The sequence below is a fragment of the Lithobates pipiens genome, unplaced genomic scaffold (genome assembly GCF_037356315.1).
Source record: "Lithobates pipiens isolate NorthernLeopardFrog02 unplaced genomic scaffold, aLitPip1_a1.2 Scaffold_23, whole genome shotgun sequence".
In the NCBI taxonomy this organism is placed as follows: Eukaryota; Metazoa; Chordata; class Amphibia; order Anura; family Ranidae; genus Lithobates; species Lithobates pipiens.
Genome location: NW_027507785.1, coordinates 290,451,073 through 290,471,903, shown reverse-complemented (window position 1 = coordinate 290,471,903; position 20,831 = coordinate 290,451,073). Strand labels below are relative to the sequence as shown.

Sequence of the window (20,831 nt, the reverse complement as noted above, 5' to 3'; positions counted from 1 at the left end):
AACTTTTGAAATGAACGGACTCGCCCACGTAAGGCGGAGGCAAATCCGCCCATTTCGAGCGCGTGTACAGGTAGGCGGGGCCCGCGAAGGAGACGTCGCGGGCTCCGCCGCCTGGAATGGGCTTAAAGGGGAACCCCAACGCCGAAAAAAATCGGCGTGGGGGTTCCCCCCAAGTCCACACCAGACCCTTGTCCGAGCACGCTACCCGGCCGGCCAGGAAAGGGGGGCGAGCGAGCGCGCCCCCCCTCCTGAGCCGTACCAGGCCGCGTGCCCTCAACATGGGGGGTGCCTTGGGGAAGGGGGGGCCGCGCGGCCCCCCCACCCCAAAGCACCTTGTCCCCATGTTGATGAGGACAAGGGCCTCTTCCCGACAACCCTGGCCGTTGGTTGTCGGGGTCTGCGGGCGGGGGGCTTATCGGAATCCGGGAGCCCCCTTTAAGAAGGGGGCCCCGGATACCGGCCTCCCACCCTATGTGAATGAGTATGGGGTACAATGTACCCCTACCCATTCACCTGTGAACTAAAGTACAATAAAAAACACAACACAGAGAAAAAATGTTTTATTGCACAGCTCCGGGGGTCTTCTCGCCGGACTCCTCCGCTATGTGTGTGTAGCTCTTTTGCTAGCGGAGGAGTCCGGCTTTCTTCCTCCCCGCCGCCGGCCTCTTCTCCCGACTTCGGGGGTCTTGTCCCCCTCTTCGGTTCTTCTGCCGGGCCACCGCGCCTGGTCCGGTGGCCCGGTCTTCTGTCGCCGTCTTCCGTTCTTCTGTCGCCGCCTTCGGTTCTTCTGCCGGGCCACCGCGCCTTCTTGTAGCTCTTTTACAGGCGGTGGCCCGGTCTTCTGTCGCCGCTGTCGTCGCCGCCGCCGCCGCCTTCCGTTCTTGTTCTTCTTCTTGTTCTTCTTCTTCTCCTGGAGATGTTGACTCGACGAGCTCTCCGGCCGGAATGCCAGAGCCGCGCTGTGCGGTCACTTATATAGTGACAATGGGGCGGTGTCACATGGTATATGTCACATGGGTTGGTCACATGGTGACCCCGCCCCCTTACGATGTCATAGTCCCCATGTGACATCAACCCATGTGACCAACCCATGTGACATATACCATGTGACACCGCCCCATTGTCACTATATAAGTGGCAGCGGAGCGTGTCCCTGGCATTCCGGCCGGAGAGCTCGTCGAGTCAACATCTCCAGGAGAAGAAGAAGAACAAGAAGAAGAACAAGAACGGAAGGCGGCGGCGACGACAGCGGCGACAGAAGACCGGGCCACCGCCTGTAAAAGAGCTACAAGAAGGCGCGGTGGCCCGGCAGAAGAACCGAAGGCGGCGACGGAAGACGGCGACAGAAGACCGGGCCACCGGACCAGGCGCGGTGGCCCGGCAGAAGAACCGAAGAGGGGGACAAGACCCCCGAAGTCGGGAGAAGAGGCCGGCGGCGGGGAGGAAGAAAGCCGGACTCCTCCGCTAGCAAAAGAGCTACACACACATAGCGGAGGAGTCCGGCGAGAAGACCCCCGGAGCTGTGCAATAAAATATTTTTTCTCTGTGTTGTGTTTTTTATTGTACTTTAGTTCACAGGTGAATGGGTAGGGGTACATTGTACCCCATACTCATTCACATAGGGTGGGAGGCCGGTATCCGGGGCCCCCTTCTTAAAGGGGGCTCCCGGATTCCGATAAGCCCCCCGCCCGCAGACCCCGACAACCAACGGCCAGGGTTGTCGGGAAGAGGCCCTTGTCCTCATCAACATGGGGACAAGGTGCTTTGGGGTGGGGGGGCCGCGCGGCCCCCCCTTCCCCAAGGCACCCCCCATGTTGAGGGCACGCGGCCTGGTACGGCTCAGGAGGGGGGGCGCGCTCGCTCGCCCCCCTTTCCTGGCCGGCCGGGTAGCGTGCTCGGACAAGGGTCTGGTGTGGACTTGGGGGGAACCCCCACGCCGATTTTTTTCGGCGTTGGGGTTCCCCTTTAAGCCCATTCCAGGCGGCGGAGCCCGCGACGTCTCCTTCGCGGGCCCCGCCTACCTGTACACGCGCTCGAAATGGGCGGACTTTCCGAGCGGGAACAGTCCGCTCATTTCGAAAGTACAGCGGACAAGCCCACACACGGGCGGACTGTTCGCTCAAACACAGTTTCAGCGGACAGTTTTTCGGAATTTCCGAAAGACTTTGTCCGTCCAACTGTCCGCTGAAACTGTCCGCTGAAAGCCCACACACGAGCGGACTGTCCGCCCAAACACTGTTCAGCGGACAAGGTTGGGCGAACAGTCCGCCCGTGTGTACGCGGCCTGAGAATGAGCTCCTTGTAGCTTTGACGCATACACAAAATGGACGGGCGCCTAGAGCCGATGGCTTGCTGTCCGAGGTCTACAAGCGATTTACCGCGCAATTAATTCAAGTCTACAATAAGGCATTTGAAACTTCCCCCTTCTATCAGTGAAGCGCTTGTAGTCATCCTCTTAAAACCAGGAAAGGAGTCCCTCTGACTCGTACAGACCTATCTTGCTACTTACATTTGATGTCAAACTTCTGGCTAGGGTACTGGTTAATAGGTTAGCCAAATGCATCCAAAAAGTGATGCATAAAGACCAGTCTGGTTTCATAGTGACGAGATCCACATCCCAAATCCTACGTAGACTATCTTTAAACTTACAATTCCCTACTGACAGGCCCGATAATAGGGCCATCTTCTCTTTAGATGCGGCTAAAGCATTCAAGAGTGTTGAATGGCCCTATTTATGGCAAGTATTGACAAGATTTGGGGTAGGCCCCTCCTTCCTCAAATGGGTACAACTGCCATATACCACTCCTTCAGCAAGAATGCAAATATTGCCATATCGGCGATTGGCCATCCATGTCAGAGCCTCACAAAATATCGTAGGTTTTTATCAGGGTACCCAAAAAGACACCATCTCCTTATATGCGGATGACACTCTGATTTATCTGGGGGATACTGATCGTTCGTTAAGGACTGTGATGCAACTAATAGCTGACTTCGGAGATTTGTCCGGGTTCAACATTAACTGGAATAAATCTGTGCTCATGCCCCTAGAACCATTGTCCTGACCCGAGTGTGCAGTGGATGTACAAACGGTCACTGAATTCCTATACCTTGGAATATACAAGTGACTTAAGACCCAAGTCAAAACCTTGGAGATACCCTCACTTTTGCCGAAATGCCATGCTGCAGTATTGCGTCTATTGTACATGGCATGCAAAATGATCGCACGGCACTGGATAACTCCACAGGTACCAACGGGGGAAGCAATGGGTAGACGTGGTAAACAGCACATTGGTATGCGAAAAACTCACTTGCCGACATCGGAATATTCTTATAAAATTCTACTTCTTGTGGCAACCATGGCTGGACACACCTGGACTAGGTCCAATTCAGTTCAAGGACAGACTACTACAAATGTCAATTGGTGAATGTTGGGGCAAAACTATAACGTGAGGAGTGGCAAGTGGTTCCCATTTTAAGAATTGACTACTGAGCCATGGTAGCGAATTTAGAATATTAATAGACATTTCTGCTATACTTAAGTATAGAATGTTTGTTTTCCTTTTCTATTTCCCCTGTATGCACTAAAGTTAAGGACATGCAGATCAGTATAGTTGCACACTGACGATGTAATACTATGGGGGTTATTTATGAAAGGCAAATCCACTTTGCACTGCAAGTGCACTTGGAAGTGCTGCTGTAGATCTGAGGGGAACATGCAAGGAAAACCAAAAACAGCATTTTAGCTTGCACATGATTGGATGATAAAATCAGCAGAGCTTCCCCTCATTTCACATCTACCCCTCAGATTTACAGCGACTGCACTTCCAAGTGCACTTGTAGAGCTAAGTGGATTTGCCATTCGTAAATAACCCCCTATGCACCATCAGTTAATCAAGTATCAGTAAAGAAATACAATACGATGGTAACTTTTAATCTTTTGTGATTTATATACAATATATAATCAGCTGTAATTGGATTTATTGCTGCACATAATATCTGGATGGATGTATTTCTGTTTTGTTCTTAAACTTTTTCTGATTTAAAAAAAATAACTAAATAAATAACCCATATACATCCACTACTTATTGGCCCCTTACTGTTTGGAATGAGCAGTGCACGTAGGGTTGCAGTCATGTGTGTTGCTCTATGCTCACTGCAAATCCTATTCTCCATAGTCCCAAGTCCATCTCAGGAGTGAAGTGGGGGTGACCTATGTGCCTACATTCAGTGGGACTATGGCAACTGAACATAGCATTCCTTTAACAGGAAGTTGAATCACAGCAGCAAAAAAATGGAGATCTGGAGAAATTGACTTTTTAAAAGTAGAGTTAATGTGACTTTAAAGTATATCTGCGGCCTTTAACCACTTTCTGACCACTGCATGCCGATATACGCCGACACAGTGGCAGCGGTGGGCAAATGGGCTTACCTGTATGTCCCCTTTAAGAGTGGGGGATAGCAAGCGCGCTCGGCCTGCTGCATACAGAGTGACCATGCCCGCAGGACCGGTGGCCTCACAACGGGGAAGTGCCTGTAAACAAGGCACTTCCCCGTTCTGGCTTGTGTCATGACAGCGATCTCTGTCATGTGACTTGAAGCCCCCCCCCCCCCCAGTTAGAATCCCTCCCTAGAACACACTTAACCCCTTCATCGCCCCCTAGTGGTTAACCCTTTCACTGCCAGTGTAATTTACACAGTAATCAGTGCATTTTTATAGCACCGATCGCTGTATAAATGACAATGGTCACACAAATGCCATAAAACTATCCCCTATTCTGTAGACGCTATAACTTTTGTGCAAACCAATCAATATTAGAGGTCGACCGATATATCGGCCGATATTTGGCATTTCTTAATTAATTGGCATCGGCCGACCGATTACAGCACGACTTACAAAAGACTTCTGTAATAGAACTCAATGTAAGTTGCCTGAAGTTTATCAGTGAAGCGACTTTCCTCCTCTCTGGGCAGACAATCACTTAGAACCCCCAAAATTTATATATGTTTTTTTAGCAGAGACCCTAGGGAATAAAATGGCGGTTGCAATATTTTATGTCACACGATATTTGCGCAGAGGTCTTTCAAACGCAATTTTTTTGGAAAAAATACACCGATTAAAAAAAACAAAAAAAACAAACGGTAAAGTTAGCCCTTTTTTTTTCGTCCAAAAGTTTTGAGTACCTGTTTTTGTGTATTTAATATATTGTTTTTTTTTTATTTATTTTTTTTTTTTTATATCTAAATTATACATACAAGTGAACTGATTGGTGGTTTGTTTTGTTTAGTAAATGTTTAAATGTAAGAAATTTTCTGTATCACTTATTACTGAAGGCTGCTTCCACACTGGAGCGGGCAGGCGTTGGCGGTTAAACGCTGCTAGTTTTAGCGACGCTTTACCGTCATTTTAGCGGCTCTATTCGGCTGCTAGTGGGGCACTTATAACCTAGCTAGTGGCTGAGGAAGGGGTTAAATGCGCTTGCGAATTGCATGCGCTTCGGCAGCGATGCCCATTCATTTCAATGGGCAGGAGTGGTGGAGGAGTGGTTTACATCTCTCCAAAGATGCTGCTTGCAGGACTTTTTTTTTTTTTTTTTTTTTTTTATGTCCTGCCAGCGCATCTCCTCATTGTGAAAGCACTCGGGCTTTCACACTGAGACTGCAGGGGAGCCGTTTTGAAGGCAATTTACAGGCACTATTTTTATCCCAAAAGCGCCTGAAAAACGCCCCAGTGTGAAAGGTGTCTAACTTAGATTTTATGAGATGAAGGGGAAAAAAAAAAAAATCGACCTAACATATCGGCCCAAAAAAATCGGCATCATATATCGGCCATCGGCCGCCGCAATTCCGAAATATCGGCATCGGCCTGAGAGAAACCCATATCGGTCGACCTCTAATCAATATACGCTTATTAGGATTTTTTTTTTTTTTTTTAACCAATATGTAGAAGAATACATATCGGCCTAAATTGAGGAAAAAAATTTTTTTTTATATATATTTTTGGGGATATTTATTATAGCAAAAAGTAAAAAATAATGCTTTTTTTTTCTAAATTGTCGCTCTTTTTTTGTTTATAGCGCAAAAAATAAAAACTGCAGAAGTGATCAAATACCACCAAAAGAAAGCTCTATTTGTGGGGAAAAAAGGATGTCAATTTTGTTTGGTGCAACATCGCATGACCGCGCAATTGTCAGTTAAACCGACGCAGTGCTGAATCGCAAAAAGTGCTATAGTCCCCTAACTTGTCTCCATGTCAGGCCAGGGACAGGTCCAGATTGCCGTTACGGACCTGGCTCCTAACTTTTTTAGCTGGCTCCTAGATTCCAAGCAAATTTGTCAAGCCCTGATTTAAGTAGTTATCAGTCACCATACTTAGTACCTACAGCCTAATTCGCTATCAGCACATAAACAAAAGATGATTTCATGATTTGCCATAGTAAATAATCCATAAAGAAAGTAACATACCAGTTCCCTGGTCCATATCATCTCCGGTTGCAGTCCATGATAAGATAAGTCTGTTGCCTTTAATCTGAGTTTCCAAGTCTGTAATTTTTGCCGGTGGATGGATATCACCTACATCACCTACATCACCTACATCAGACACCGTGAAAGAGCAGCCAACGACGGCTTTCTTGAATCTTCCCAGTGCAGGTAGAACCTCATCGCCGAGAGAATCTGATGGTTTTATAACCGCTTTACCTAGAAGAACATACCAAAAGCTGAAAACCACAAATTTGTGAAAATGTCAGATGCTCTTACAATTTAGACACCTGAAATCATGTGAATCCCAATTGCACTGAAATAAAAAAATCATTACAATAGAACTGTTAAATAAAATATCAGACGCATTAGATGTGAAGAGGCATGCGGAACGCATGTCATAAAATACTAGGTAGCTTCATTAACCACTTGCCTAATGGGCACTTTCACCCACTTCCTGCCCAGGCCAATTTTCAGCTTTCAGCTTTTTTCACTTTGAATGACAATTGCATGGTCGTGCAACACTGTACCCATATGACATTTTTATCACTTTTTTCACAGAAATAGAGAAATAGAGCTTCATTCTGGTGGTATTTAATAATCACCACTGTTTTTTTTTTTTATTCTTTGCTAAATAAAAAAAAAAACAGACCGAAAATATTGAAAACCATTTTATTTTATATTCTGCTATAAAATTTTGCAAACATCTAATTTTTGTCCTTCACCGATGTGCATTGATGAGGCTGCACTGATGAGGCGGTACTGGTGGGCACTGTTGGAACTGCACTGATCATTGGTGCCCTGATAATCAGTGTCGATGTCCCTTTTACAGAAGCTGGTTATTGGCACTCTTCTCCTCACCCTGTCAGCGTCAGGAAAGGAATGCCGAAAACCAGCTTGTGTTTACAGCATGATCATTTGTAATTGGCCACAGCTGATCACGTGGTAAAGAGCTGCTGATCTGTGATCATCTGTGTCCAGTGGGCGTGATCACGGGAAGACGTCATGTAAAGCCTTCCCAGAACTGGCCAGCCTCTAACCGTCATTTGGCTATAGCGTGGTAAGCAAGTGGTTAATGGCACAGAATAGCCCTAGAATTATTGCTCTCGCTCTGATGTTCTTGGTGATATGTAATATGTTTAGCCCAATCGTTTTTGTAAGTAGGCAAACCTGCCGCATACATCATGTACCTGGAGGCAAGGGTTTTTAAAACACTTTTTTATGCTACTTTTCTTTTCTTTTTTTACACTTAACTTTATTGCTAACACATAGGGTGGCAGTAGCCGCCTATGTGATAACAAACTAATGACAGAGTCTCTATTTCTATTAGACCCCTGATGTCTCCCCTGCCCTCCACTGAAGCTAATGGAGCGCAGATTATGCTCCATAAACTTCTTTTGGAGCCACAGCATCATAATACAAATCACGTTTGTGTTTATTTACCAGGGGGAGATCAGCGAGAACCATGAAATGCCTGGTGATTGAAAAAACTGCCAGAAGTGACAGATGCAGTTTGCAGAAGACGGAGAGAGGGACCTGGATTCATACTAGGTACTGATGATTGCTATACATTTATACAATACACACTATACAGGGATATGCTTTGTTTGTAATGTACAGGTTTGCAAGCACTTTGAAACTACACTACATTGGGAGTATTGCTTACCGTAAGGCTAAGTTTAAACTTGTTCATTCTTCTAAAACAGCCCTCTGATGTGGCCCACGACCTCCTGCTCTGGGATGGTGGGTTGGCAAACCCAGATTGTGGGTTATTGACCCGCTATCCCAGAGCATCAGTGTTGTTAATGAAGCCAGCGGTAGAGAAAGCAAGTGGCTACAGAGCTGCATAAACCGATGGTTCCTGTATAGCACTGCCTCCTGTGACAGGCGAAGTGATACCAAATGCACTCTGCCTGGGACATCAACAGCCGGCAATACCTGAATGGAAGACTGTTTAAGGTAAGTTTATTACAAAAATCAGTGTATATATGGGCATATCTCTTCTGCAGTGGTTACGGGGCTGCTTTCAAACTGATCCGCAGGTGCAGCGCAGAACACTTGTGGGTTACCTGCACTAGACTTCTGTTATTACTTCTGTTATTACCTGCAGGTGTGGTGTGCTTTCAGAACATGCCTAACACCTGCAGGAAATCACCCTTTCCGAGTCACCCCTTGTCTCCATCCCAACCCAACTATTCCTTGGTTCCACCCCTACCCACCTCCCAGTACCGCCCCTTTTAAAGAATACAGAAACACATATAATTTTGTGGTGCTCAGTAATTTCTATGGAATTTGGCAACGATCGCAAGAAAAGCAGTAGAATAGATACCCTGCAGCCAATAACAATAGGGCCCCAAGCCAGCAACAATAGATCCCCTACCAACAATGGACCATACGCAACAAAATGTCCCCTCTACTAACAATAGACTATTGGCAGCAACAATAGATCTCCCCGCAGCCAGCATCAATAGACTCTCTGTCAGCCAACAACAATAGATCCCTCCCTCAACAGTAGATCTCTCCCAGAAACATCTGACCCCCCCCCCCCCAGCAATATAAGACCAACCCTCAGCAATAATAGATCCCCTCCAACTAGAATAGATCCCCCAATCAATAGACCCAGCAGCACACCCCAGCTTTTCTTGCCATTGCATACAGTCAGTGCTGGAGGTGCCGGAACTGCGTTCCCCTCGCGTTCCCACTGAAAAAAAGCCCTGGATATAATAGAAGTCTAATGCAAAGTGCAGCTAACTCACAGGAAAGCCACAGGTGTACTGCACTGCACTTGCAGTACAGGTAAACCACAGCCGCGTCAGTGTGAAAGCAGCATTAGGCCCCTTTGGCGTGATCGGTCCGACCCAATCGGACCCTCCATTCACCTCTATTGAGCCACAGATGTAAACGGACTTGTGGCCGTATACACCCACCTACCTCCAATCTGGTCCACTAAAAAAAAATCAGAAGGCCCATAGAGTGGAGTGAGCCATGTCCGTGTCCACTCTGCATATGCAGGGTGGACATGGACCTGTCATCCGCCCGCTCCACTCATTATGGCCCGTGACTGGATACTAAGTCGCTTAAATGGCCCTTGCTCTTTAAAAAGTTGGGCACCCCTGTTCTAAAACAATCTATAGTGGATCACTTTTCAGAGTGTGGCTAAGCAGCCTCTGTCAGCCATTCAAGAGAATATCCTTTTATTTTTTTTTGAGAAGTAGAAACTTTTTTTTTTTAAATGGTACTAATGAAGACTGGAGTGACTGTTGCATTCTGCCATACTTGCTGTACACATTCACTGTGCATGAACCACATTACCTATGTAAAGCTTATTTATTACATTTTTTTAAAGGAAAAGGCCTCTTGCAGTTTGTACTATTATATTTTTTATTTCAAATAATAATAAAAAAAAGACACAAGTACAAATAAATGAAGAATCTTTTTTTTTTTTTTTTTTTCTGTCTTACTTTCTAATTGCCACAAATGTCTCACCACTTTCCACGAAGCCTTGCAAGTAGAGAGCACGGCCTCTGGGATATGTCAGTCTGCATCCACCATCTTCCCCCTCCACCAATACTTTCACATTGTATCTCCCATTTACAGGGAATGTAAAGAAATACTTGGAGTAGATGCCGTCATCCTTTGCTATATCAGCCCCTTTGCAATAAAAGATTACAAAAGCATAAGGCAACAATGCACTGAAAATGCAGAAAGGAACAATAAAGATAAATTATGGAAATCTGGCATACAACTCTAGTCTACCCATAAACACATCGGCTATGTCATCTGTGCTAGACATGACAATATTTGCATGATAAGAACAGCAACTTGCCATTGATATGTAGTATATTTGAGTTTAGAAGCTTGCTAGAACCAGTGGTTTAGCTGTACAACTCCTAAGGCAGACCTGCAGCAGGTGTCATGGTTAAGTTAATGACTTCACAAAATGCAGTATGATTGACAATATCGGATTGCATAAGTGTAAACAAAATAAGGGGAAAATAAGGGTCCTGCACCATGTTTATGCAGATGCGGTGTGATTTGAGCCATTCAAATAAATGGCTCCAAAAAGCACCGGACAGACATTTGCTTGTGAATTACACAGGAATGCAGTGCGATTCCTGTGCGAATCACATGCTGTGCGCCGCACTGCATATATGTGAACCACACCTTAAAGTAAATATACCATATCTAAAGTCAAAACATTTTTTATCAGTTTTGGATAGAGTAGGCAAGGGTTAAGGCCCTCATTTTTTTTTTTCACTTCCTGACCTATAGATACACAGAAAGTAAGAAGAGATCTGTTAAGTGTGTGTGTGTGTGTGTGTGTGTGTGTGTGTGTGTGTGTGTGTGTGTGTGTGTGTGTGTGTGTGTGTGTGTGAGAGAGAATATCTCTTCTCTTTTTTTTTGCATTGTGTACTGGAGTGTACAATGAATGGCATCACAATACACTGCACAGGCAGGTGTGTTGCCATATTTTGTGATAACATGCACATTGCTGCAATGCACAGGTGTGAATGGGTTTTCGTGACCATTTTCTAGGATCCTTTTGTATAGAGATCACGCATTGCAACAAGTAAAATATGAAAAGTGCCCTGGGCCAGAATTGCAAAGCAATGTGAAGGATGAAAAAATGTAAATAAAAAAGATTATTAAATGCAGGGGAAAAAATAGATCATATGAGAAAAAAATGCACATAGTTCACAAAATGGGAACAAGGTGAGGTATTCCATAGTAAAATGTCCTGGGTTCACTAGTGTCTTGAAATGACCCTGTATACTGGTATGGCTTTGGCTAAACCTAAGTATAAAGGTATAGAAATTACCTGCTCCATTGTCCAGAAGTTCAAGCAAAGTTGTGTTGCCTTTTTCTGATGTGATGATGGCAGTGACATTTACCCCCTTCACTGGCAGTAGACCTTGGCTTACTGATGCATACACAGTCATTGGAGTAGGGTAAATATTTGTGTCCTTGTTCATGTAAACATCTACAGATATTGGTGGCACATTAGCATTTGCAGCTTTGGATGTCGCCACCAGACTTAAGGCCTGGTTGGATTCATCGTTATTGCATAGGGCATAGGACCAGACTCCACTCTACAAATAGACAATAGGTATTTGTTAAAGAACCAATGTATTTTACCCAAAAACAAATAATAATATACAACAACATTTATAAATTGTGTGTGTATGTATGTATGTGTATGTGTGTGTGTATATATATATATATATATATATATATATATATACACACACGCGCACACACACACACACACACACACGCGCGCGCACACACACACACACACACACACACACACACACACACACACACAGCACAGAGGTAAGAGGTTCCTTGTAGTTTGTGACCAGGTTTGTATCTCAAGAGGGATTATTTGGTCCACTCTTCTTTACAGATCTTCTCTAAATCCTTACCTTTAAGGTTTCTTGACTGGCTCTTGGCAACTCAAAGTTTCATCTCCCTCCATAAGTTTTCTATAGGATTAAGGTCTGCAGACTGACTAGGCCACTCCAGGACCTTAACGTGCTTCTGCTTGAGCCACTCTTTTGTTGCCTTGGTGGTGTGTTTTTGGTCATTGTCATGCTGGAAGACTCATCTTCAGTGTTTTGGCTGTGGGAAGAAAGTTCTCATCCAAGATTTTACAATACATGGCTCCGTCCATTGGCCCCTCAATGCGTCAAAGTTGGCCTGTACCTTTATCAGAGAAACACCCCCAAAAGCACAATGTTTCCACCTCCATGCTTGACTGTAGGGATGGTGTTCTTTGGGCTATAGTCAGCATTTTTCTTCCTCAAAACATGGCGAGTTGAGTTAATGCCAAAGAGCTCAATTTTGGTCTCATCTGACCACATTACTTTCTCCCAATCCTTTTCCAAATCATTTAGATGTTCATTGGCATGACTGAACATGTGCATTCTTGAGGGGGCTCGTGTTTGGAGGAATAAAAATGCTGACTGACCCAAAGAACACCATCCCTACAGTCAAGTATGGAGGTGGAAACCTCATGCTTTGGGGCTGTTTCTCTGCTAAAGGTACAGGCCGTCTTTGCCACATTGAGGGGCCAATGGACTGAGCCATGTATGGTAAAATCTTGGATGTGACCCTTCTGACCCACTGAAGATGGATCATGGATGGGTCTTTCAGCATGACAATGACCCAAAACATACCACCAAGGCATCAAAGGAGTAGCTCAAAAAGAAGCACATAAAAGCTGAGTGCAAAAATGAAAAGTTGACTTTTAATAATAGGACACCTTACCTGTCCTGGAGTCCAGTGATGTCGGCGCTGCAGCTGATAGTTACATAGTAAGGTTGAATAGAGACACTAGTCCATCCAGTTCAACCTGAGTTTCCACAATTGTCCCTATCCCTGCACATTGTGTCTCATCAAGATGCTCCTCCATTATATATTATTTTTTATTTAAGGTACCCATATATTGCTGTCAATTTAAGCAGTGCACCACACACACATTGGTCCCCACACCCAAAGAGCCCACAATCCAAGGTCCCCAACTCACATTCATATACTAGGGCCAATTTTTGGACAGAAGCCAATTAACCTACCAGCATGTCTTTGGAGTGTGGGAGGAAACTGGTGTACCCAGAGGAAACCTACGCTGGTACAGGGAGAACATGCAAACTCCAGGCAGGTAGTGTTGTGGTTGAGATCCGAACCACCAACCCTTTTTACTGCTAGGTGAGAGTGCTACCCACTACACCACTGTGCTGCTTCCATCAGCTGTCGGGTGCTACTGCTGCCATTGCCGGTAAAGGAATCCGGCAGTGAAGCCCTTCGGCTTCACAGCTGGGTCCCTACTGGGCATGTGTGAAGTGTGCTCTGTTCCCTTACTGGCCCGAGCAGCAGGGGAAGGAAGAGGGAGCTTCTGATGTACCTCACCGCGGCGAGGTCAGACAGAAGTGGGGACAGGGTACCTGTCAAAAACAGGTACCCGCTCCCTCATCCCCCCGAAAGGGGGCAAATGTGGCTCCAGAAGGGGGGAGGAAGCAGATCAGTGGAAGTTGTGCTTTTGGGGTGGAACTCCGCTTTAAGTCATGGAGTGACCTAGCCAGTCTCCAGACTTTAATCCTATAGAAAATTTATGGAGGGAGCTCAAACTTCGAGTTGCCAAGTCACAGCCAAGAAACCTTAAGGGTTTAGAGAAGATCTGTAAAGAAGAGTGGACCAAAATCCCTCCTGAGTTGTGTGCAAACCTGGTAACCAACTACAAGAAACGTCTTACCTCTGTGCTTGCCAACAAGGGTTTTTCCACCACGTACTAAGTCGTATTTTGTTTGAAGATCAAATACTTATTTTAGTCACTGAATTGCAACTCAATTTATAACATTTGTTTTGTGTTTTTTGAATTTTTTGGTTGATATTCTGTCTCTTATCACCTTAAAATACACCTAAGGTAAAAATTATAGACCTTTCATTTCTTTGTAAGTGGGCAAACTTACAAAATCTCTAGGGGATCAAATAATTAATTCCCACACTGTATATGTGTGTGTGTGTGTGTATATATGTGTGTATATATAATTTAGAGAGAGAGATTTTTTTTTCATATGTTTATCAGTGCAGCTATGTACAGTTATCATGGCCTTTAAAATATAAATAGATATATATATTATATTATAATACATTATACATTACATGGTAAAAGTAGTTGAACAAAGTTAGAATGGTTAGAAGCCTACAGTAAACTTATGGGTTGTGGTACTAATTAAAATAGGATAGAGCTGATCTGAAATACTGCTACATACACAGTTAAATGCATGCTTAGGGTCCGTTCACACAGGGGCAACTCCGATCTGACTTCAGGTCGCCCCTAGTCGCCTCAGGTCGGACAACATTTAAAAAGCAATGTAAGTGAATGAGAGCCGTCTTAATGCACGCTACTGAAGTCGCTCCGACTTCAGAAGAGGTTCCTGTACTACTTGAATCCGACTTGTAGGCGACCGGTACCCATTGATTTCAATGAAGGTCGCCTCCAAGTCGGATCTCCGTCTATACGAAGGCGACTCTGACAGAATTATCAGCTCTCAAGAGGGCACTCCACTCCAAATTTATGAATAAAAATTTGGCGTGGGTTCCCCCTCCGAGAGCATACCAGGCCCTTAGGTCTGGTATGAATATTAAGGGGAACCCCCTACGCCGAAAAAACGGTGTGGGTGTCCCCCCCAGATCCATACCAGACCAGGCCGCGTGGCCCCCCTTCCCCAAGGCACCCCCCATGTTGAGGGCACGCGGCCTGGTACGGCTCAGGAGGGGGGGGGGCGCACACTTGTCCCCACCCCCTTTCCTGGCCGGCCGGGTAGCGTGCTCGGATAAGGGTCTGGTATGGATCTGGGGGGGACCCCCACGCTGTTTTTTTTTCGGCGTAGGGGGTTCCCCTTAATATCCATACCAGACCTAAGGGCCTGGTATGCTCTCGGAGGGGGAACCCACGCCAAATTTATGAATAATAAAAAGTGCCCTCTTGAGAGCTCATTCTCTGATTGGCCGCGGCAAAAGTCGCCTGGCCTGGGGCGACTTAACCCCCCTGACGGTATTCCCGAGTCTGACTCGGGGTGGATTTTTCATACCAAAAGCGGTATCCCCGAGCCAGACTCGGGACTGCATCGCTGGATCCAGGAGGAGGTTTACTTACCTTCTCCCTCGGATCCAGCGTTGTCTCCCCGCTGTACGAGCGAGCCGTGTCTCGCTCGATGCATTACATCGCCGATCTCCGTGCCCTGCGAGCGTTGCGACGCACGGGGACGGAGATCGGCGCCAAATTCAAAAAGTGAAACAAACAGTAAACATACAGTATAATGTAATCTTACAGATTACATTGCTGTATGTAAATATTTCACATCCCCGTTGTCCCTAGTGGTCTGCCCAGTGTCCTGCATGCAGTTTTATATAATAAAAACTGTTCTTTATGCCTGGAAACTGGAGATTGCCCATAGCAACCAAAACTGTCACTGTACATCAAAAATGATTTTAGACCAGCTAGAAAACAGCGATAATAAATTAGAATCACTCGCAGAATTGAGCGATAGCGATTTGTGGGGAGATCCGTCATCAAATACTGAAAAGTAATGACAGTGACAATTCTGCAACTGAGCAAATTTCAGTGTTTTTGATTTGATTACATTATTGAATAATTTTTATTATTGTTATATTATTATTTGGTACAATTATTTATAATTATTTATTATATTATAATTTATGATTTAATTTTTCAAACTTTATCATACCCGGGATGTCTGCTAGACTCTGGTTTGGACAGATTTAAGAGAGTTATTCCTAAGAATTGCAGGACTACAATATAAAATGCCAAATTTTCATGCAAAATAATGGTACCGCTTTTAGCACCTAAAATCCGAAATAATCGTACCGCCAGGGAGGTTAAAGTCGTGTTGTAAGTCGCCCCAAGTCGTGTTCAGGTCGTGTCCAAGTTGCCTCCAAAAGTCGTGTTGAAAGTAGTGTTGAAAGTCGTGTTGCCCCTGTGTGAACAGACCCTTAGGAGCTGTCTTGCCCAGAAAGGAGTTGTAATTTGATTACATAGCTCTGTCAGGGAGGTTTACTAAAACGGGTACACACAGCATCTGGTAGATCTGTGCACACTAACCAGTCAGCTTCCAGGTTTTGTTGTCAAACATAAAATTGCAACTAAGTTATTTCTTAATAACTAACATTTCCAGCTAATAAAGCAGGGAAAAAGTATATTACCCCGACTGAACCAGGAATCTTCAGTCTGCTTAGGTGGGAAGTGTCGTGGATAGTGAACTTGTCCGTAGAATACAGTTTTCCTGCCGGATCTGTCAACTGGATATCTGGTGCAGCAGACTGCCAGGTAATGGTGAAGAAAGTCTCCGCACCCATTGTACTGTCTACTAGGACAGTGCCATTAAAGCAGTGGCCTGGATTTACATTTGAACTGATGCTTTCTAGCTGTAACAGGAAAGAAATAAATGTATTTAAAAGGATCTGTTATTTATGCCAGAGCAAAACATTCATATCAACTTTAGGACCAGAGCAATTAGTGTTTTTCAGTGCTGCAATAGTTTAAAGAGGTTTGCCAGGCTCCCCCCAAAAAATGTAAAGTCAAAAACTACAGATGCTGCATCTGCCGACTTTTAATATAAGGACACTTGCCTGTCCAGGGATCCAGTGATATCCCCACCCGAGCTGATTCTTCAATCGGCTTTGGGTGCGTGTGCCAGCTTTTTAAGTTGGGGAAACCAGCAGTGAAACCTTCAAAATGGTTCCTTTAAAAGTAGAAGACTCCACCTCTACTATGTTCAGGTGCTACAGCCTCCTAGAGAGTCTCATTTGACTATTCTGGAAGAGATAACTACCCATGATCACCACCACGGCACAGTGATTCTATCTGGTGGAACCATTGAGCACAGCGGGGAACCAGGCATCTAACACACTCTGCTGTCACACTCTGTCAGAGGTGAAGAATCTGCCAAAGACTGTAGAGCTTGAAGACGGCACATTTTGATTCTTGCATTGTAGAGCCATTCTATTTTTCTAAAAAGCTAACAATTTGCTTTACCTATCAAAAAGGTAAGTAAACCTGGGAACCATGGAGGGGTAAGTCAGTAAGGGGGAGAAGTACGTTGATAAAGAGGTGGTGGTCAGGTAACACGGTTCTACACCCTCTAGAAGTTTACATTACAGAGCAAGCTGTTAAAACGGAGTTCCACCCAAAAAATGTACTTTAAAGAAATCAACAGCATTCTCCAGTAGCATCAACATATGGAAAACAATTTTTTTACCCCCTCCTTCAGCTCTGTTGCTATGGGGTCCCTTGTATTCTGCCACTTACTCTCGGTGGCGCTTCACGTAATTTCCCTCATTTCCCTCGTCGCCTGCGCTCGCTAGTGCTCCTGGGAGATGTGTGTCATCCTTTCCCAGAAGTCAGTGGGAAGCGCCGAGGGCTAGGTTGCCATAACAATTGGGCAGGCATTTCTGACGACGCTGCCCGTTGTGAAGGCAACCAGAAAAATTTCCACCGCTATGTGTGCATAATGCGCATGTGCAAGATCGGGTGGTGCATGCTGGTTAATTCAGCAGCACCATATCCTGCAAGAGCTTCCCCTGCCCACAAGCAAGATGGGAACGTACAAGAAAAAGAAATATAAGGTTTGCTTTTATATAAAATACAAACTATAGCAGTGTAATATAGAAGAGTAATGTGTGTCGCATTATTATTATTATTATTATTGATTGATTTATATAGCGCCAACAGTTTACGCAGCTCTTTACAATGTATAGGGGAGACAACACAATTACAGTACAAGACAAAAGGTACAGGAGGGCCCTGCTCATAGAGCTTACATTCTAAAGGGAGGGGGTGGTGGTACAAAAGGTAATAGCTGCAGAGAATGATTTGATGGGGGCGGCTCGGGGACAGTTAGGTGGGTGTGGGATTATTATACATTATAATAGTATGCTTATAATAGATGGATTTATATAAAAGAAAAAAAATGTTCGATGTCGTTGGAACTCTGCTTTAATCCAACCTCCTGTTTTTACCCCTTGACTGTTTCGGAGGTATAGGACAGGTCTATTATTCACCTTCTCCACGCTCCAGCGCTATTCTCTGGTCCTGGCTGCTGCCGTTCTACTGGGTTGCCACCCAATTGCTGTGAGTGACCCCTGAGGTATTATTAACAAGCCTAAGCAGGAAGATGATGATGAGAACCCTGAGATGTCATGTGACCAGAGCGAAAACCGTTCCAAAGAAGGTACGTGCACAAACAGATGTAAGACACATTGCAGAAGTAGGAGGATTCTATCCAACCTAGAGTTGAGCTTTAAAGTGGTTGCAAGGGCAGAAGGATTTTTACCCCAACGCATTCTATGCCTTAAGGTAAAAAAAAAAAACCTTCTGCAAGCAGCTCCCTCCCTAAATACTTACCTGAGCCTGTTCTCGATCCAACAAAGATGTGTATGAGAGCAGAGGCTCTCATTTACTTTACCTTTTTTAGATGTGACCTGCATTTTTATTTATTTGTGTTTTGTACATGTACTATAGATTGCACATTAGTAAACTGTAGTTAACAATTGACATTACCTGATTAACCCTCTGAGAGAAATCCACATTTTCATTTGAGATTCCAATAAAAGCATTAATGAGATCATTGGACTGAAGATGGTCTGTTGCAAAATATTTCAAACCACCTGAATAAAGAATAAAATGACTGTTATTAGTAATTCTATTTCTTGTCTCGCTATCGTCGTGCTCACACTGCTCTGTGGTCTAGTGTCACACCTGTCACATCGGTCTGCAACAATAGAAAAAAATAAAATCACAGGCTTAATTTATGAAAAGAATTCAGCAACAAATTTTGTTGCCATTCTTAAGGCCGCTTTCATATGGGCACTGACAGGTGGCAAAATCTGTTGGTTAAGTCACGTTTTTAACCTGCCTCAGCAGCCTGTCAAAACCAGTCAATAGCCACCAGACATACCCATAAACATTGCTGTGGTTGCAAAACTGTGCTTCACAGCGTGGCAAAGCTAGGATATTCTGCATTCTGCCTGCCATCACGCCCCATAAAGGTGAATGGGTCCTGCACTGCAACTTTGTCCAATGGACATGGATGCAGCATGGTGAACAGGGATTTCAGTGTGGGAGCCGGAATATTCCATTGCAATTGCCTGCTAATCGCAGGGCAGTCGCTACTGGCCCCCAGAATCCAAGTCAGCCGCTAGGCCCATGTAAAAATGGCCTAAGAGAATCTGAAAATAAGCAGTAAATGTGGCCGGCAATGTGTAGGGGTACCTTTTTGACTTCTTGGAGGATGTGTAGTCTGTCCACCATGGCACCATAACAAAAAAGACACAAAGTGCCAAGGCAAGCACATTTAAAAAAAAAAGAAAAAAAAAATGAATGAAGAGTCCTATTGGTTGATGTAGGCGATTTGTCCTATTTTTACTCTAGTTTCTGTAAATCATCCCTCTCTGGTATCAGTCACTGTTAATAACATATGCAGTATATATTTCCCTCCAATCTCATCTCGGTACAAGATTTCTGATCTACCTCTCACCTGTCATATCAGCGATCTCTTCCAAAACCTTTGCTGCACCAGAGCTCAAAGCAATTGTATGAATAATGGCTCCACTGCTTTTAATGGCAGGAAAACACATGCTGGTGATCTGATGATCACATCCATCTGCCAGAAATAGGATTTCAGTTCCATCTAATGATCCATAAAGTTTCTTGTTCACCTGGGTGATGATAGGAGTTGATTTTATTTCCTTCATACTACAAATTTACCCCAGACACAAAATTATAACTGAAATCCAGGCAAATCGCTAAATACACTGTTGAGATACATGTGCAGTAGATGTTTTCCCTGCCAAATGATCTGGATTTCATAGATTTGGAGCCCTGGCAAATCACACAGCCAGCCTGGTGATATGACTTTTCTCCAGTGCAGTTAAGCAATATAGTGCGGTCACATCCCTGCCTTCAATTGTGATTGGACCATAAAAGAAGTAGACCGATGAACTCATCTTCTAGGATTTTCCTCCTATCAGAAATGTGGTCAGCTTGTGCGTGAAGCACTGGATTCATTCCCGGTTATGCTGCTTCCACTCAGAGGAGTTTACAAAAGGCTGATACTAAATCAAATTCAGGAACTTAGACTAGTTAGATTTAAAGTTACATTGAATAATTATTTAATTAATATGTAACTACATAGATGGTGTGTTTTTTTTGTTTGTTTTGTTTTTTTATCTGACTGGAGTTCTGCTTAAATTTGAATTCCAGAATGCCCTTTTTGCATAGTTAAGTGGTCCCACTCGGACAAATGTTGGTATGTGTGTGTGTGTGTGTGTATAGTTAGTACACCCCTCACAATTTTTGACTGTTAGCCCACGTACACACGGTCGGAGATTTTGCCAACCAAATCCGTCGGATTTTGCCCGTCGGATTTAGTCCGACGGATTGTGTCCGAAACTGTTGCATACACACGGTCGGGCCAAGTTTCAGAACGTGATGACGTAATTTCGTTACGATGGGACTACATTCAGGCTAGTAGCCAATAGCTTTGATGTAGGAATTTGATCTGAGCATGCGTGGCACTTGGTCCGATGAAAATGCTCTACACATGATCAGATTAGGTCCGTCCGGCCCAGTTGGTCGGGAAATATTTCCAACATGTTGGAAAATTGGGTCCGACGGAGGTTCGGACGGAATCAGTCCGATGCATACCACACACAGTCCGATTATCTGACGACACGGTCCGATAAGACTCATTCCGACAGATTCTCCGACCGTGTGTACAAGGGCTCACAGTGATTATCTGCTTCCACAGGGCTAACACATATATGGATATACA

The 20,831-nt window shown here is 44.6% G+C and overlaps 1 protein-coding gene and 1 long non-coding RNA gene across 3 annotated transcripts in view; one reads left to right on the top strand and one right to left on the bottom strand.

The window, feature by feature from the left end:
- Positions 1 to 18,226, top strand: part of LOC143926519 (uncharacterized) — a 97,011-nt gene extending 78,785 nt beyond the window's left edge. Inside the window, exons 2-3 of the long non-coding RNA XR_013262097.1 lie at positions 7,924 to 8,028; positions 18,043 to 18,226. This is a non-coding gene — a long non-coding RNA (uncharacterized LOC143926519). The remainder of the gene's footprint in view (positions 1 to 7,923; positions 8,029 to 18,042) is intronic.
- LOC143926515 (calcium-activated chloride channel regulator 1-like) overlaps positions 1 to 20,831 on the bottom strand; it is a 63,697-nt gene that overhangs the window by 12,414 nt on the left and 30,452 nt on the right. Inside the window, exons 8-13 of one of the 2 annotated variants that reach the window (XM_077450307.1) lie at positions 19,536 to 19,716; positions 18,560 to 18,666; positions 16,204 to 16,425; positions 11,297 to 11,567; positions 9,964 to 10,128; positions 6,463 to 6,696 (exon numbers count right to left, since the gene is read on the bottom strand). In XM_077450307.1, coding sequence (XP_077306433.1) covers positions 6,463 to 6,696; positions 9,964 to 10,128; positions 11,297 to 11,567; positions 16,204 to 16,425; positions 18,560 to 18,666; positions 19,536 to 19,716 — 1,180 coding nt within the window. The remainder of the gene's footprint in view (positions 1 to 6,462; positions 6,697 to 9,963; positions 10,129 to 11,296; positions 11,568 to 16,203; positions 16,426 to 18,559; positions 18,667 to 19,535; positions 19,717 to 20,831) is intronic. The other variant, XM_077450308.1, reaches the window with a different exon arrangement.